The sequence below is a fragment of the Kryptolebias marmoratus genome, linkage group LG22 (genome assembly GCF_001649575.2).
Source record: "Kryptolebias marmoratus isolate JLee-2015 linkage group LG22, ASM164957v2, whole genome shotgun sequence".
In the NCBI taxonomy this organism is placed as follows: Eukaryota; Metazoa; Chordata; class Actinopteri; order Cyprinodontiformes; family Rivulidae; genus Kryptolebias; species Kryptolebias marmoratus.
Genome location: NC_051451.1, coordinates 27,399,826 through 27,419,415, shown reverse-complemented (window position 1 = coordinate 27,419,415; position 19,590 = coordinate 27,399,826). Strand labels below are relative to the sequence as shown.

The window sequence follows — 19,590 nt, the reverse complement described above, 5'->3', positions numbered from 1 at the left end:
CCGGACCACACTAGAACTGGTCCAGCTCCAAAACTACAACACCTCACTGGTATTTGATAAAAAGGTGAAATCTCTGCTAAAATCTTGTGTTTTGAATCAACATTCATATAAACTAATTCATGTCATTTCAGTGAGTCATCATAGTTGTGCCCTGAGTCCTCTGTTGCTTCAGATGAGGCTGATCCCCATGGATTTACAAACACACATTCAAGTCACTTGTTTTAACTAAATGCTTCTATTTTAGTTAAGTTTTGGTCTTCATTGTAACTGATGTGCAGGGGGACAATGAGTGGCTGACCTCAGGATTTTTTAAAGTCTGGCTACGGCCCTGACCCCGACGTTGGGCCTGTCGTACAAACTGGTGTGATTTGAACGCAGAGACAGTTGGTCAACGTATGTGGTGAACAGCTAAAGAGGGAAAGTGACGACCAAGAAAACCTGAATCACAGAAAACCATTCTGAGAGTTTGATGGGTTCGGTTGGCTTTAGCTGGTTTGACAAATGTAGTCTGATTCCTCATTAGATGCTGTTAAGTCATAAGTCATAGAAATATCTGCTGAAACCAGTGAGTTAGTGTGGACTCAAAGTCTTTTCCAAATCTGGAAAAACTCTTAAAGTTATGCAACGTAAAAAAAGAAGGTACTACTTGAAATGTCTCAGATTCAACTGTGTTTGTATTTCATTCATCAAGTTCAATCAAAACCAGGAATTCTGATCATGTTTGAACAAAAACCTGTTTCCTTAAGTTGTATTTTTCCATAGAAGCTGTGCTGGAATTGCACATTTGATCAACTCCATGCCAGTATAGAGACATCAACCAAAAGCCATCACGTCTAGTTCTGTTTACAACCCATTCATGCTCCACTGCCAGCAATCAGGATTCAAAGGCAGGCCACACGCTTCAGTATACGGCCAACATCAGTTAGACTTATCAGGTATTAGGCTCCGCAATCTCCATTTCATGAGCACCCAGTCTATAAACACTATTGATTTTCACACTGTGCTTTTTGGCACTTGTGTCTAGTGGATTGTGGATTGTCACAGGAGTGACTGGTAATGAATAATAATGCAGAGTTGTGGGGAGACACTCAGAGATTTTTTCCGATATGGTTAAAACAGTGTCTGCTGGTCTGAATAGAAACTCAGGATGAGCGCGGCTGAATCCCGAGACGTAAGGTGAAGTACCTTTAAGAATACTTCAACTGTGAGAGGCTAAGCAAAGGCCACACGGCCTGCAGGAAGTAAATAATGAAACGTATTTATTCAGGTGTTTGACACTTTTAAAAGATAGTTCAATCTGAACAGCAGCAAATTTTCCAGTAATTGGATAATAGAAATCTAATCTGAAACATTTTTTTAGTCATACTGTAATGTGCTTCTCTTTTATAGAACATAAAACCTTCAACCCAAGTTATAAGCAGCAATTTCAGGATAATAATTGAAATCCTTTATCTTACCCAAACAATGCTGAAGAAACAACTAAAATGCCTTCCACTGTAAGCCTTTCAGCTAACCATGACCCGGTGCTCCAGGTGGGTAAGTAAGATTCATTGGTGTTTTTGTTATTCCATCTGAGTCACCATAAATAATCCCTCAGAAGGTGAAGTCTCAGGAGAGCAGGGTCTCCAGAGCCAGACACAGCAAGTATTTTATCCCCAATAAAACAAGACTTAAAAAAATCTAACTTACAAAGTGGATTTTATCATATATTCCTTACCTAAACCTACCAGTTTGTTCATTTTCAAGCCATTTTTGATGTACAAGTACATATAATTACTTTAAATTACACAAAGATGCATTGCATGGAACAACACTTCTGGAAAAAAATAAACATATTTTTGCTTTTTTTGTGTGACAGATTTACAGTTTTAGACAGTTTAAATCAGGGGACTCCAATCCTGGTCCTGGAGGGCCTCCATCCTGCATGTTTTACTTCTTCCTCTGCTCCAACACACCTGATTTGAATCAATGGGTGATTAACAGGCTTATGCAGAACATGAAGAGGTGATTTAACCTCTGAATCAGGTGTGTTACAAGTAAAACCTGCAGGATGGTGGCCCTAGAGGACCAGGATTGGAGACCACTGGTTTAAATCTTTAAAACAATATAAAGGTTAATTTGCAAAACTGTTCCAATTAAATAAGACAGAAAATGCTGAACTTGCTTTGAGGCTAAACCTGCAGATGTCAAGTGGCAAACACTGTGCAACATGTGGCAAACAGTCTGTTTATGCAGGACACATGGTCAAAATTAGGCCGAGGGCGAGAAGTTGTCCCTGAGTGTCTCAATTCGTGTCTCTGAATACTTGAACAATTGAATTACACGAGTTAAAAGCAGAATTTTAGTCAATGTTCTTGTAGAAAGTTCACTAAGAGAGATTGCTTTTTGACAAAACTGGGTCTAAACATTCCTTTGCAGAGTTTTTAAAGTCAAAGGTTGAGCTGACAAACAAAGCAGAACAAAAAAAAAACTAAATATAGCATTTCTCATCTAAGAAATGATGTCTAAATAGACCGTTAGAAACTTAAATATGCTAAGAAAGCAGCAGACTGAAAACAAAACAATGAGTTGCCCACCTATGATACAGCACTTTGTCAAACTTAGCTTTGTTCATTAAATGTTTCAGAAGTTTAAATCTGTGATTATTTATAATAAAATTTAAAAAACAAATCAGTTTGAGCAACTTATTTCATAAAATTCAGATTTTTATCTCTTAGAAAATGGAAAAGGGAATAAAGTCTGGAAACTGAAAAGTTTTCCCATACTCTATTTCCTGTACTTAAACTGACCCGGAAAATGGTAAAAAAAACAATTTTATACTTTTCTGAACGTTTTAAGGCTGTGTAGGAACCCTGCGGATTCCAGAGAGATCCTCCAAGAACATGACACATCATCAGGAACCGCTCAGATACTCACCAGGACCTGCAGCAGCGACGTGCCAGGAGCTGTGTTCTCAAGGAGGCTGATGTTGTACAGCGGTTTGCTGAAGATGGGACGGTTATCGTTCTCATTGATTAGGTCAATGAAGACTTTGGCGAAACCTACATGGTCTGACAAGGACTCATTGGCGAAGAGCTGAAAGAAAGACAACAGGGATTCTTAAACACTTCCTCTGATAAAAACAAATTTTAAGAAAATGATTCCTTGAAGGAATGCATATCACCTGCCGCCCGTCATGCCAGAGTTTTAAACTAAGATCATATTATGTTGAGAAATGACCACAAATGAGTTAAATATAAAATTCTGTCTGTTGATTCCTGGAGAATATGTGAAGAATGACACTCAGCTACTACCACTCCAAATTTTAGCTCAGTATCTGTAGCCATTTTTTGGGTTTGCTGAGATGGAATAGACGTGGCGGCCATCTTGAATCCGGTTGATGTGGTTGTAGCTGAGCACTAACTGATCACACAAAATCTTTGTTTGAAACTTCGTCATGCAAGGTGACAACGTGCATTTTAAAAGTCTCCTAGCTAGATTAATTTACTTCAAGATTCAGTACTGATAAAGCATAAAAAACAGTTTAAAATGATGGTGATCATTTAAGTGACATATGCAAACAGGCTTGGAAGGAGTCTGTACAAAAGTATCATAACACTGTTCCAAATTATTGCGTTGAAAAGAAATATTGCAGTGGTGAAGAAGCTATTCCCAGAGGGCAAATACTTAAAAGGTGACAGTGCAAGATGGCCAGGATCCTTCATGTCCTGAGACAATGCAAAGCGTAGTTGTCAGTGATGTGCCAGTAACCCTCTGTGCAGATTTAACCAACTTTTCCAGTGATTTCCTGTCCTGTGCAGCTGCCATACCAAGATGTGATGCACCGAGTGAGGATGGATCCACAGCAGGGACTTTCCTCAGTAACAAACAATCTTTTTGTTGTCAGCTCCTCAGTTTTGCTGACACTGAGAAACAGGTTATCGTCCCTCCACCACTTCCAGGAGTTTTTTCGTAGCCTTGTGGGGTCCTGGCTTTAAGGATCAGGGTCAAGGGGAAGTTTTCTCCTGGTCATAAAAGGCTTTGATAACATCATGATGTTTAAAGTAGTTTGGTATGAACTGGACCTGTTTGCTTTTTGTATGGTGCCATGAGATGACTTTGGTTGTAAATTGTTTATATATAAAAAGCTGAATTAAAGTGAACCGAGTCACTCTGACTGAAAATAGTTGGAGTCAATCTAATAACTCAGTTTTTTAAAAAAGATGTGGAAAGGCACAGTACTCAGACGAGACTCACTGAAAAGCTGTAGCTGCGAATCTTCTCATAGTCGAGCGGCATGGCGACCCTCACTCGGATGTCAGCGCGGCCTTGTACCGCTGTCGGGGAGATGGTGAAGTACTCTGAATTGTTTCCTGTCAGAAACACCTGGAACATACTGTTCACCCCCTACCAAAGAACAAAACAAAAGAGGTTTTTAAGGTCAGATAAGGACATATTTGGAATCTAAATTGTTGATCATAATAAAAAAAAATCTATGCTATAGTCAAAGCAAATGTTAATTATCACTTGGCAAATCTATAGTTTGTGGAGTTGCTCAAGGATAAGTCTTGGGGCTGACTTTTATTCACATTGTTCATGCTTTCACCATGCTTTTTACAATATTTTATTTCATTGTTAAGCCGATGATACACACATTTATATGCCCTTAAGTCCTGATGAGCCGTCATTTGTTATGTCCAATTATCAGGTTAAATGCTGCTCAATTAAATCTGTCTGAGATGTAAATGTTTGGTCATTCTAACACTCAGAGGATCATAAAACCCTCTGATGTTTATGAGGAGTATTGGTCTCACCATAAACAGCTATAAGGACTTGTGTGGACAGGCACTAAAAAGGACTAGATAAAGTTATATATACTACTAACACTCACAACACAGTCAGGGTAAAAATAAAAAAGCACACTGGCTATAAAGGACTGAAGTGGTCCTCTTAAGTCCAAAAGCACCAGCTGTCTTTATGTTAGCTGACTCTGAAACCAATATCTTGCATTTATTGTTTGGACAAATTCTTCAATGACTACAGGGAGCAAAGAGCCACCTGTGAAACTCTGCATATGCCACTTCCTAACTCAATATATACTGTATATAAAACCTAAAGGAAGGAAAAACTAAGAAGGTATAAAGTAATGAAAGCACCAATATTAAAATGACAAGATTAAACAGCGGAAAAACAAACAAACAAAAGAATCAAATTACTGTCCAAAAGCACACATTCATCTCTTCTCCATCTCCAGCATGTAACCCTGTGCTGTAGCCTCTCACAGCACAGCGTCTGAATGCATCAGAATAAATCCCTGCACACTGCCCACGGAGCTGCAGAAAGTGAGTCCGACTGAATGATCACAAAGCTGGTGAAGACTGTTAAAACCATGTACTTTAATCATATTGTGTGATTTACGAGACAAAAAAAGAAGGCCTGAAGTGATGCGCCATGACAACCATGACTATCTGCCTCAATACAGATACATAATTTTGCATTTCTGTTCCAACTCACCACAGTACAAGTTGCCAAGACAATGTTTGTGATTATGAACATTATGCGATCATGAAAGTATGTTTTAGAATTACTATGTTTTAAACTACTGGGTTGGGGTTCGTAACAAGCTTAGTATTGTGTGATTAGTGGTTAGACAAAACAGTTAAAGAACAACAACAACAAAAACATCTTTCTCTAAGATAAAGCTCCAACAGTAAAAGCATCACGGGGAAATCTAAACCCATTTAGAGTGTGACATCACTGCTCTTAGATGTGGCTGTCTTGAGGTAAAAAAGAAAAAAATCCTCCAAAGCGCTCCTGTGTTTGATATATAAAGCTGTGGGGCAGCCAATCACGTAGTCATTGTGGCGAACGGAGGAAGACGGGTGGAGTGGTCGATTGGCATTATGCTGACAGTTAAAATTGCCCCCTTGTTTTTGTTTTCATCTCTGGAAGAACCATTGTAGCTGATGACTCCTATTTAAAAGACCATCCAATATGCAGGGATGTCACCTCAAACTGCCCATAAACGTAATTGCCCGTCCATTTGGTTCTGCCTTTAGAAGCCCCCAATAAAAGCATCCTGTCAGACACAACTGCCACAAAGTTCAATGACAAGTTCTGGTGGTGAAAGTTTCAAAGATGCTAGCTGAGCAGAAGAAAACACAGAGGCAGAATCACAGAGAAAAAGGTGTGAATACTATGTGTGTCATTGGGTAATTACACATACGTTTGTTATTCCTCACACATAGAAAAGTGATATTACAACACAAGTGTAGTGAAGCATTAATGAAATTGTGTGAGTATTGTGATATGCAAATTTAAAAATGAAAACAGGAATAAAAAAGTGAGACAAAAATCTATTATTGTGGTTTTCATAACCTCAGAAAATCAAACGCTCTCCAAGAACAGCCAAAGCCCAGGTCAGAGAGGATACACAGGGTCTGTCCTGGAGTCTCTTCTCAGTGGGAAGTTCCTGGAAAACCTCCAGAAGGAGGCATTTTAAGATTAGATGCTTGAACTGCCTCAGCTGTCTCCTTTCAGTGCGAAGGCGCAGCAGCTCTACTCCTTTCAAATAACGCAGCTCCTCACCTTATTTCTAAGGCTGAGCCTGGCGACCCTATAAAAGAAGTTCATTTCAGCTGCTTGTACCCATTATTTACACCTCATGACCACAGGTAAGAGACTGGCCAATAAATTAGGAGCTTTGCCTTTTGACTGAACTCTTTCTCCACCATGATTACCCAGAGCTTCACCCATCTTACTGTAGACAAGGCACCACTCTGTCGAACCATCTCCCACTTCATCCTATCATCACCAGTGGACGAACTGTCCAGATACTTGAACTTTAAGGACTCATTCCCTATCCAGAGGGAATGAGTCCTTGAAAGAGCTGACTCTCATCCCAGCCAGCTTCAGGTCATGGCCTGAAGACGCCAAAAGAACCGCATCATCTGCAAGAAGCAGAAATAAGACCTTAAGGTTCTCAAACCTGACCCCCTCCTTTTCACGACTGCACCTTGAGATCCTGTCCATGAACACCACAAACAGGACTTTGTGCCGATAGCGGTCCCTGTATAACCATTATCCAAAGGTCCTGGTTGTGTAACAGTTCATTTAATGATGGTTAATTAACTTTTTATTGAATCTGTAAATAGTTACTGCCAAAAGATCCCAAGAAACTAGAAACATTGAACTGTGACTGCTAATGCAATCTCTGCAAAAAGGGCTTCCAGATGTAGAATCAGTGACATATTTAATGACCTCTCAACATTACTAACAGTCAGTTTTTGATAATCTCTCTTTCTCAGTTGTGTTTAAGTGCTTGGCTCCACACTAAACTCAGTAAAATGTTGGTTACAAATGTACAGAAAGACTTTATCACATGTGAAGTGTGTTGGGCGTCACTTCACCAGACACGAACAACACTCTCATCTCGTCTCTGTTTGATACTGCAACACAGATGAAGGTAAACACAACTTCTCTGGAATAGATAAACAGAACTTCCTCTAAATATTCCTGATATGTCTCCTTTAGCATTTTCTTTCTCTCCTAGATGCCATTCTCTCCGCTTCTTCCTGCTTCACCAATTATTCAAACTTTGTTCCATTGAAGGCAACTTTTCTCTAGATTTTCCTTTGTTTCTCCTCTTCTAGCCTCTGCTTTCTGCATGTCTGTTTCTCTTTACCTTCCACCTATTTCTCCATCCACTTGACTTGCAGTTATCTGTCAAATTCCACCCTGGCAGCTGCTGTGCCTGAATCAATCAGAGTTGACTAGCTTTCGGCTTATCTGCACCCTAGGTGATTGATTTTCCTCGTTAGGAATAATTTGATGCTCTACCCCATCTCTTCCAGAGCAAATTAAATTGTAGTCGAGCCCAATGCACCGGTGTGAGCGAGCATGTGCATAAGTGAGTGGGGCAGAGAGAAAGTCAGAAGGACAGAATGGCAAAGCAGGAGTAAAATGTTGAGTTCTGTGTGCGTTGTAGCGTCTAAGTGTTAATGCTCATGTGTCACTATATTAGCTTGATAGACAGCTACACATCTATGCATCCATTTCCTTCCACTCTTCCATGGTCAGATCATGGAGGCAACACATCCAGGAGGGCAACTTCGACATCCATTTTCTCCTCCCACAGCGTTCCCAGGCCACAATCTCTCCAGAAGGTTCTGGATCTGTCCCAGAGTCTCCTCCCATTGAGACAAACCCAGAACACCTGCAGGGGAAGGCATCTAGAAGTGGAGAGCAGTGGTTCTACTACGAGCTCCTCGGCTTATTTCTAAGGCTGAACCCGATCATTTTAAGGAGGAAGCTCGTTTCAGCCACCTGTATGAGCGATCTCTTTCTTTCCGTCGTGATCCACACCTTCGGAGAGTTGAAATGTAGTTGGACCAGTAAATTGAGAACTTTGGCTTCATCACAACACAACATGGCAGCTCAACTATTCTATCCTAAACTCACAGAACTACCTACAACTGAGCAGAATAAATTTGATACTTAATGTCAAATCTCTAAACCTAATAAATATCTAAGTCATGGGCCAATGCTTGAATAATTTATTAGGACTGTTATATTCTCAGTCGTTGGTCACTTTGTAAACCTGAATGTTTTGAGTCTTTTTAAAACTAATTCTCAGTCGTTGGACTTCTTCATTTCCTGTTTGTGAGTAAAAAACTCTGTTGAGTCTGTTAAAAAGGCTGAAGTTACTGAAGTGAAGCGTTTCAGTTTTAATTAAAATGCAGCTAATTGAGCATTAAAAGGGAATATTTCCCTCTCTAGCTTTGCCACTAGCTGGTTGTTTTGGTTTTTCATTAAACTTGTTCTTTTGTATTTCTGTGATATTCTGTTCTGCTTTCTCAGATTCTTTTCATTCCATAACTTTAAGAAGTTAAAGAGTTTCTTCAACTCAGGTCAACTTGTCACTAAGGCGTGATGGTTGAGAACCACGGATCGAAACCTTTTTTATACTTAATTCTGTGCTTTGGTTTGTTTTGGTCAACTGTTCTACATAAAGTAAATGCCAGTTAGAAGATGGTATTTTACTTCTTACGATGCATTAAGTCACTGAATATTTTTCTTTTATCCTTAACTTGGTTGCACTTCAAAGATAAATCCATTACCTGCTTCCCCAACATGTTTTTCAGGGACGTGAAGCGCCGTATGTCATGTCTGTAGTGATGTATTTATTTAAATGTCACATACAGTATAAGTATTGTAATAATCTAAGCCACAGGTGTGAAACTCCATTCCTCGGGGGGCGCTCTCCTGCGTGTTTTAGACGTGTTCTTGCTTTAAAACACCTGCTTTGAATGGATGACTTGTTGCCGTGCTCCTGGAGAACTTGGAGGTGATTAAACCATTTGAATCAGGTGTGTTGGAGCAGAAAAACCTAAAACTGCCAGGACAGCGGCTATGGAGGCCTGGAGTTTGACGCCCCTGATCTAAGCTGACAAAATGCAGATGTTTTGATTAATAAATTGTAAAAGAAGAGTAAAAAGATCTATGACAAAACAAAATGTTAAAGCTGCTGCCAGTGGCCTTATTTAGGTTACCATGGTAACGAGAAACCTGTATCTGTCACTTCCTGATGAAACTCTTCCCGAGACGAGCAGCAATGCAGACTAAAAAGTAAGCCTCAAACACACAGTCCCTGTGCAGAAACTGTGTCAGAAGTGTCTGGTCGTCACGCATTTCCACTGAATCTGAGCTCAGAATGAGAAAACTACAAGTCCTGCAGCAGTGAGACACACTGCATGAAAGAAGACAAAAATCTCTCAGATTTGATGTATAAACTATAAAAGTTGGCAATAAGAAGAGATCAATAGTTGGTGTGACATCACAGTAAGCTGCACATTCTGTGGTAAAATCTTCAAATATCATAAAACTGATTTAGTAAAAAAACAATTTAATATTGTTAGGAAAGGTAGAAGCTGACGTCGAAGATCCTGTGAGAATGTTAGAAACAGGATGTGGATTCACCCACCTCATCTTTATCCTCCGCCTGGATGAAGAGCGGCAGGGCAAACCCAACCTGAGCCAGTTCGGTGATGAGAACTCTGTACTCTGAGCTGTTGAACTTCGGGGCGTTGTCATTTATGTCGATTAACAGGATGGTGAAGGTGGTCCTCACTGTTGCATTCGACGGAGTGCGATCTTCATTCAGCTCTGTGGCCTGATGGGAACAGCACCAACAAGAAGAAAAGAGGCGTGAGATTCCTTTGATTGGGCTGAAAAAGTCATTCTATAAGAAGGCAGACGGCACGCAATCTTTCAAGATATTTACAGCTGTTTATTTATTGGATCAAAAGGTGGACAGGTGACCTCAAAGCAATCATAGAAACAGCCTCACAGTGAGGCCCAGGAGCGCGCCGACGTCCACACATATACATTCAATCAAATCCAGGAGATGGGAGTCCCATTGAGAAAACTCAATTACACATTCCCCCCTTGATTCTGGCTGCTTTAGAGCTGAAAATGTGAAGCTTCTGAGACAAAAAAGAAAAAAAAGAATCGAGAATAAGATAGGTACAGTGTGAACAAGTGCTGTCGTTTATTTAGAAAAGAAGGTCAAAATAAATAGCAGAGGAGTCAGGAATAGCATGCTAGTCTCTGGGTAATCAAAGTACTTTAGCCTTTTTCATTCCAACACTCCTGAATCATTTGACCTCCACCTCCACCTGTTCGGCTCCGTCTAAGCTGCCTGAAGTTGAGAAATTAGTTGTATTACTACGGCACACTGCGATCGATACCAGCAGCACCTGAGAAAGCTGAGGCAGAGAGGAGGAGGGAAAATTCAGAGCAAAAAAAAAATCCATATCTTATAAATATATTTTTGGACAACATTTTCTCTCTTTCAGAATGTTTGCTTTTGCTACTTTCCTTGTTTGTGATTATTGATTTTAATTAAAAAGGGTGGTGTATATTAGTCAGAATCTGGGTGTTTTTGTATTAAAACTCAGCCAGCTGTATTTCAATCATCGTTTATACAAAACCTCATATATTCCACTTTTATCAATAATAACTGCAGATAAACGAGTCAATACTAAATAGTAATGAGTCCATTAGGTGCTCTCAAATACCTTTTAGAATATTTTGGGATGAACTTGTACATCTTTTGGCTTGAAGCTATGAAAACTAAGACTGTAAAATTGTATTTATTAAGAAAACAGAAATTCAGACATTATTTTAAACATCCTTTTCCTGCAGGAAGCACTTTGTAATATAAATAATGCTAAGAGAAATAAAAAAACAGAACGGATATCTCCCCGTGCGCCAGAGTTTTAAATTAGGACCATTTTATGTTAAGAAGAGATGGAGTTGTAGCCATTTTGGCCAAACCTTTTAAACAACATTATACGTAATCATTTAATATCTTGCCAGACGTGTTCGTGCTCAGAGTATGTGTTGAGAATGACTCTCAGCTACAACCAAACCAGCTCAATATCTGTAAACCTGACGGAGTTACAGCCATTTTTGTGTTTTTTTTAAGGTTGCCACCTTAAAGTACACTGTTAAAAATGTAATTTATGAAACAGGAACACATCATGAAGATTACACGGACGTGATTATTGTCACAACACACGCTTTTATAGACAAAGTGACTGTTAATGTCCATTATCCTAAATATTTATCTGTTTGAGTGCTACTGTGTTGTAATTTTGGAGCTCGAGTCTGTGCACGCGGGATGTGAAGCTGTACCACTGATGATAAAGTCCCGACCAGCTGTCAATCACAGTTTAACATGACATCTTTCCTAAACCCTTAAATAATTAACTAAAACTAAACATAAGGAAAAAAAATGCATATTTGAGGATAAAGCAGGAAGGTAAGGACTTTGTGACACAACAAAAGTTAATGCCTGAAAAAATTCTCTGAAGCGTATTTTTAGACCTTCCATTCAATTACATGGAGGGGCGGGGCTTAAAAACTACTGGAACCAGCCACTAGGGGGTGCTCATCCATGGTGGCTTCAGCTTTCAGCTTCTGGCCCTGTGTCTGGTTATAATATATGTTGATAGTTTTCACCCAGGTAAAGAGAACTTGAAAATACAGGTGACAAAATAAAAAAACAGCCTAAAGAAAAACAAAAACAAACTTTCTTCACCTTGTCCTTCCTTATTGGGTCAGAGCTGTACGGATGAATAGTAAACAGCATCTTTCATGTAGTCAGTGGTTAGAGGTGCACTGAACTTTATATTCTTCCTGATCAGAGTGTACTGTGTATATAAATATACAGTATATAAATCACAAAATCTGCAGTATGAGCCTGGGTGAAGTACTTCATTCAGTGTGTCTGAGGAGAATACATCAAGCTCAGCCGCTGCATTGATTTAATACACCAACATATCAAAGCTCTTGATGCTCTGGTGAAAGGGTTTCGATCTCCTATCCAGGCTGAAAGTCCCTCCACTCCTCAGACGCCTCATCCTGCAGCTCACCTTGACAGTGAGCGTGAATCCTGTGGAGTAGAGCGGGTTTTCTCTGTCCAGCTGGCCATTCACCGTCAGGGACCCGCTGATGTAGTCCAGGGCGAAGACGCTGTTGGTGTTTCCTAGGTGGGACGACAGAGACGGAACACGAAAGTCAAACAACATTTGGATAAATCAACATAACGTCTGGTTTAGAATGTGCATGTTTCTGTTTTGTGCAGGGTTGTATTTTATCTGATCAACCACCTTCAGCCTGCTCCTGAACGTTGGTTTTCTGCGTTTGTTGCTATCGTGCTGTTGCTTCAGCCATCTGCTTACATTCGTTCCTCCTCCTTCTTATATTTGCTGAGAGTTCAGCAGTAATTTATGTGGTAATGTTGTCAATAACACACTTGTGGGCTTAGGTTCGTTTTTAGTTTCAAGGTGCAAAAAAAAATCAGTGTCAAAACCATTAACTTCTTTTGTCACACCATTTCTGTGGCTTAAATGACTTTTGATTTGATGTCAGACAACGTTGCCAACTTAGTGACTTTGTTGCTATTTTTAGAGAGTATTCAGACCCCTCAAGCGACTCTTTCTCAAAAACAAAAAAACTAAGAAACGACAGCCAGGAACAAATGTAGCTCTTTTTTTCTGGCGTTATTGGAGACTTTTGGAGACTGACGTGAAAGCACGTTTTGCGGGACCCTCCCGTCCCCGCACTGCGTCCCTCCCAGCCGAAAAATATCTGCAAATAAATCTCGCCAATCCACCGCTGACTGGTCTAAATTTTCCTTTGTCTACAATAAATCACGGTGTCTCTTTAGGGTCATTTTTGCAGAGAAAAAGGAAGAGGATTAGAATTGCATCTTTAAAAAAAAAAAAGAAAAACAGTCAAGAATTAAGAGAAAAACATTAAATTCAAGTTTCAAACGTATTTTAGCTCTGGTCAATTATGCTAATTAGGTGATGACGCCTTTTAGAGACTTTATGACGGCCTGAAGAGTTGTCCTCTGTAAGAAATGTGTATGAGGAATCTGTTCTTTATGCACATCCCTGAGTTTGATGAATTACATTAGTCCATGCACCACTTCAGGACAGGAGTATTTCAATTACTAACGCTGATCTGTCCTCCTTAAGTTCAAGTGTGCCGCTCACTCACCCACTTCAATTAACTGGGTAAAATATCAGATTATGGCCCACTTGAGTCCCTCTCCTCATATTTCCTCATCCCCTCTCCTCCTTTGCAAATTAGCATCTTGTTAACTTCCTCTCCTGCCCGCAGTCGTCCTCCCTGATCGCTCTGAGGCATCATGAGGCCATCGGCTGCTTAATTACACCCAGCAGACGGATGAAAACACAGAGTGCTTTGCACCTCTTCCCCTTTACATGATTCTTTTTTCCCTTCTTCTTCTGGTGTCTCCCACCCTCCCTCTGTCAGTTCAGGTGAATGAAAACACAGAATGACCTTTAATTCTCATTGTAATTTTGGAAGAATGAGGTTCTTGTGTGATTTTAGACCCTCACATGTGGGGAATGTTACAGAAACGAGCTCAAGGCAAATATTTGAGCGGACAAACGGAGTGAGAAGATTTAATTCACTTCAGCCTCGTTAATTTGAAATGCTGTAAGCAGCTGACAACAGGAAAAATCCTCTGCATTCACCAAAGCTTTCTTTGAAGGAATGCATATCGCCCGCCACCTCTGATGCCAGGGTTTTACACTGAGATCAACCTGTGTTGAGAAATGATTTGAGCTGCAACATGTGACAATGAAAGACTGGCGGCCATCTCAAAGGGGTCGACTCCAGATGTTAATCAGCTGTAGGTGACTTTTTCCTGAGAGTTTCATTAACATCCGTCCTGTCGGTTATGAGATATTTTGCTAACAGAAAAACATGTTATCAAACACATCAGTGGCTGGAAATCTAAATATTCAGAGCAGAGGAGATACAAACCCAGCATTTCTACCTATAAGTGTAAAAGATCCAAACCCACATCTGTGTTTCTCAACAGGAAACCCAAAGAGCCCTGAGCTGCATTGTGATGGAGGAAGAACAACTCTCTAAGTTTATTGTAAAAGCTGAGGTCTGGACTCCAGAGGAACACGTTCTGATGGCAGGTCTACGGCGTACAACAGCTACGGGTCAACATATTAACCCATGCCTGTGTTGTGCACGTCCCACTCCCTGCTCTGTGATTGCCCTCCACCTCCTCTGGAACCAGAGGAGAAACGCAGCAGAGGAGAGGTGGAGAAGAGGTGGCGGGCCGGAGAAAAAAAAAACCAAAACAACAGAGCCTGCGGGTAATTAGCCTGGACCGAGGCCAAAAGGTGTGTGTGTGTGTAGGGGACGGGGGGAGCACTGGGGACAAAAACTACAGCTGATTAAGTCCAGTTTATAGGAGGGATTTAATGTGCATCTGGAGAAAATCGGCTCTGAAAATATTGTAGTCTCTCTGCATTACTCATGGCTTCAACATAATGAAACATGCAGTTTATGAGCTGACAAGATAACACATTATATGTCAAATGTAGGGAAATTAGGGTGACTAGAAAAACTGCATTTTCTGCAAGGATTACTGAAGAAAACTGAAAACAAATTAATAAAAATAAAACAAGCAGAACAGAAGTTAAAAATAGCAAAACGGTGAAAAAAATCTAAAAATAACAGAAGAAAAGCTAAAACTATTAAATCATGTCAACAATAAACAGGATTTAAAGGCCCAGCTTTCCGTTACCGTTCGTTCCGTGTGTTCTCACTCATGAAACTGTGGCAAAGATTACAGCTTCACTGTTCATGGTCAGAATGTACATTTCTTCTATTTTAGTTCACTTCATCTTCATGAAATGTAGATTTCTTATTGTTTTCTGAGGTTTAGTTTCTTGTAAAATCTTCGGAGAATAAAGGTCTGTGGACGTAAACCTGAAACCTCTGTGTGACCGCTCAGAGAGCCTCTGAGGTTCTGTTACCTACAATACCTTTATTTCAACAATGAAAATACAGAACATGAATCCCAGCTATGGGAGGGAAAACGCAAAGGTTGTCCTCTGAAATTCCAGTTATGGATATATTTGTTTCCCTCCACCTTTCTCTCCGTGAAGCCTGGCAGCAACTATCACAGCCACATCCAACACAAACTTTAAGAAATGTTCATTCCAGTGATGAACAACGACAAAATCAGCAATAAAATATCCACATTATTAACAACTCAACAGCTAACAACTAAATTAGCAGCCACAAATACAAACATTAGGATTACCTGTGAAAACAGCTTTTAGGTGTTAACTTTACTTCAGCTCCTAATTAAATTAAGACAGGCTTTTTAAAAACTAAAACACTCTCAGTCGTCACATCACAGAGGGATTAAAAAAACAAGCAATGCTCTTTTTTGTTCTAAAATATAAAAATCTGTCAGAAACAGGATCTTTCTCCTGCAAACAGATGATCCTTTAGAAGGAGCTTCATGGAGCTCAAATTAAAAATATCAAACATTGATTATTTTTTAATAATAATGACATCATGATGTGCAGAACCCGTACCAGAACAAAATGGCTGACGAAGCCTTCTGCATTGAAAGCAAACGCTCGGAAGAATTTCAGCTTCTCTGAAATTAAAGGTAATAATGAGAAGAGCTAAATTACTGTGCACGTTTTCACTCAGAAGGAGGCTGTTTATAACAGAGCAACGTCAAACTTTTATTGTGAAGTATTTGAGTCTATTCAGCAGCTAAAACTGGGGCTTGTGCGCCATGTTTCACACTTTGGAGCCACAATAAACCACAATCATCACAGCCATTCCTACACAACAACAGGAAACACAAAAACAAAGTCACGGAAACACCGAAGAAAGACTCTCCTGAGTCACAGAGTCGCAGCCTTGAAGCTTGAATTTTGAACACGTCCAAACACTTTGTGTGATAAATTTTCTGTCAAAATAGTTGCAAAGTTTTCTTGCGGGTCTTGAACCCTTCTCAGTTCAGTTTCTGTAAACTCTGCAGAGAGAGCTGCATTCTGACACCTGTGAGGAAACATCTGAGGCTCCAGCTCCCAATGTCCACACTGAGAAAAATAACAGTTATTAAAAAAAAAACTGGTCCAAGTTGGCTCATCAAGAGTGTACTCCAGGAGATTAAATCATAAATATGGAGCGGCTGCCATGGTGGGTGGAGGTTGGAAACAATACAATGTGCACGGCCAAGAATACAGTCTTACAAGCTGTGCACATGAAAACAGGCCATGATTTTCCAAAACTATAACGTCTGGAAGTCTCACTGGTCACTCAGATGTCAGTGGGACTGCAAAGACAAATTTGCCTATTTTCTCGTAATTTTGAGCCTCAAACAGCTGCAGCTCGAGCGTCCACCTGCCGTCTATCTCACCAGGCGCAGCCCAGTAGATGCAACCTTAAGGTGACCAAAAATTGTCATTCTGTGGCACTACTGGAAAAACAAAAGCTTAGCAGAAAGGAGAAGGCATGAAATTGGTGTTAAATATTTAGTAAATGCAAAGGTAATATACATGATGGACTCGGAACAGCTTAGGACGGCCTTCATGCCTCTAAATTGTTTTATGGGCTTCACTGGGCCGACTAGAATGCCAATCTACTCAAACAGTTGCTGCTTCCCTGCACGACTGGGCACTCAGCGGGACAAGCTGCAACCTGCATTAAAAACACATACATGTAACACACATGTGCAGAATGTTTCATTAAAGAGGCTTTGATTCACAGCTTCAGGGTCGACTGGCCGGCCTTAAACCTTGGCTCAGCGCTGACGAGTTTGACCCAAGAGACAGCCTGAAATTACACGGAGTGACTCACTGGTCTCAGTGGGAGAGGAAATATAATCCTGTTCTAATTGCTGATAGAAAAGTGTTCTTGAGTGATCTGCCAGGACACTGTGATTAGACCCCCAGGGCTTGAAAATAGCTGCACACTAAATTTAACACACAAAAAAAATACTGCACACTTTCAATCTGCATTTGACTTGCATAGTGAGGAGGTGTTTGTTTTTATCACCCGCTGCCCAAAGGCAAAGGCAGAGTGATAATGTTTTTGCCGGTGTCTGTGCACGTGTGTGTGCGCGCGTGCACATGTTCCTGCTAACTATCTAAGTTTGCTTCTCTGATGTGGGACTCCGGGGGATTAGCCATGCTCTCACATTACCAACAGTACTGGACTGGAAAATGAGAAAACATGCCATGATTGTGTCTAAAGCAAGCTACACACTTGAATGCACTCATCCTTACACACATACACACATAAGCAGCTATTATTTCTTCCAAATTTTACAAGGTGCAATAAGTTTAATAGCAAATCCTTGTATTAAAATATGAAAGTAATCCCAGGCAGATAAACTGCATTTTCAGAGCGCTAAATGATTCCTGAAACTAGCAAAACCACAGCTAAAAAGCTAAAAAAAAGGAAAAACTATAGGGTAAAGCTAAAAGCTAAAAGTAGCATAAGAGCTTAGAAACCTGAAGCGGGTTTCAACCAGAACAATGTTTCTGAAGAAATCAAGGAGATCTCAATATATTTCTGTAATGGTATATATCTTGAAAAGTATAAAAGTATAAAAACCGGAAGTCCCAGCAGCCATCTCCTGAATGAGCCGAAGGTTTTGATATAAAAACAGCTAAAACAGGACAAAGTCTGCAGGAGGAGTTAGATTGAAAACAACATACAGAAAAATAAACAGCAACACAACAGAGTGATGCTGAGTCAGCGTTTATAAAATTATTGACTGCTATTAAAGAAGCTCACTGATATTCAAAAACAAGGATGTGGATTTCATATCATCTATTGACAAACACATTTACATTCTTGTATCATCAACAGCGAGGTGACAGCTCATTTCATTATTGAAATTCTCTCCTCGACTCACATGGAGGGAACAGGGGATGTGTGTGTGTGTGTGTGTGTGCAGGAGTGTGTGAGGCACGAAGGGAGAGAGGCTAGAAATGGAAGCAGCTGAGTGTTTTGAATAGAAAGTGAAAATTGTGCGGTTATCATGTGGAGGGATTGCCCAGGAGAACGGGGAGAAATTAGGTTTTTTTTTTTTTTGATCTGATGAGTTCAATGGGGCGCTCGACAAGTGGCTGACAATGACTTCCTGAAAGCCACGCGCATCAGAAGTTCTCCGAGTGTAATCGCCATGACTAAGCTAGTGACAACTGTTTTCTCCTGTTTGTGACAACACTACGGGGGCGCGGGAACATTCTCGTAATATGACATGGCGTGCAGCCAGCGCTTCGAGTCTCGGGGCTAAGATTTTGCAAATTTCGCTAAATGTACACAAATTAGTGTCACTTTTGAGAACGACGCCTACGGGCAGATCATGTTAATGATGAGCCATCAATTCCTGTCATAAAACTCTACTTTTCAAAGTTTAAACAGTTTCTAAAACAGCTTTGCCAGTGTATGGCGACTATCAGATCACCGCCTGACGTCGATGGCAGTTATGTTAGCAAAATATCCTATTATCCACTAGATGGAATTTAATGAAACTTTCAGGAATTTACAACTCATTAACATTTGAAATCAATCCAAAATAAGAAGGCCACCACGGCAAATTAACAATAGCAAACAAAAAATGAGTTTTTTTTAACAGCTACTGAGCTAAGATTTGGTGGTAATAGCTGGGATTTATCCCCATGATAAACTCTGAGCACCATCACCTTGTAAAACCTCACAATATTGGAAGAAACAAGATTTGACCAAAATGACAATAATTTCCTAATTTCTCAACAGTTGATTTGTCATGAAATGCAGCTTTGTTTGTATTCAAAAGATTAATTTATCTTTTTTAACTGTATTTTGCATGAACTAATACAAAATCAGTTTATGGTTATTCTTTGCAAACAAATTGAAAATGAGCAGTAAGGCAGCAGGACAGGAGAAGGTGTTTATCGCCTGCATTCGTTCAGAAAACCAACATTTCACGAGAGCAGGATCCCCTTCACACGAATGAAGATAAGAGTGAACTTCTTCCACCAGAACATGAGTTCAAATATGTAGCAGAACCGTGTGATGGCTGCTGATCCGTTCAGGATGCGACATGACAGCTGACAAGTGAGTCACAACCCGTCTCGTGACCTTGATCAAAATATAAGCAGGTATGGAATATAAATGAATGAAAGCAGCATTCCTTAAAGGGATGCATGTCGCTCATTGCAGCAGCTGGCTGCAGCAGCTCGTTACAGCAGC

At 40.2% G+C, this 19,590-nt stretch overlaps 1 protein-coding gene across 7 annotated transcripts in view; it reads right to left on the bottom strand.

Annotated features, from left to right (window-relative positions):
- Positions 1–19,590, bottom strand: part of cdh23 (cadherin-related 23) — a 188,980-nt gene that overhangs the window by 88,958 nt on the left and 80,432 nt on the right. For all 7 annotated transcript variants that reach the window (XR_005232685.1, XM_017424252.3, XM_017424250.3 and 4 more), the window contains exons 10-13: positions 12,417–12,529; positions 9,962–10,150; positions 4,237–4,386; positions 2,917–3,075 (exon numbers count right to left, since the gene is read on the bottom strand). Coding sequence is in view for 6 of the 7 variants with exons in the window: in XM_017424252.3 (XP_017279741.1) it covers positions 2,917–3,075; positions 4,237–4,386; positions 9,962–10,150; positions 12,417–12,529 (611 nt within the window). In the remaining variant the exon portion in view is untranslated. The remainder of the gene's footprint in view (positions 1–2,916; positions 3,076–4,236; positions 4,387–9,961; positions 10,151–12,416; positions 12,530–19,590) is intronic.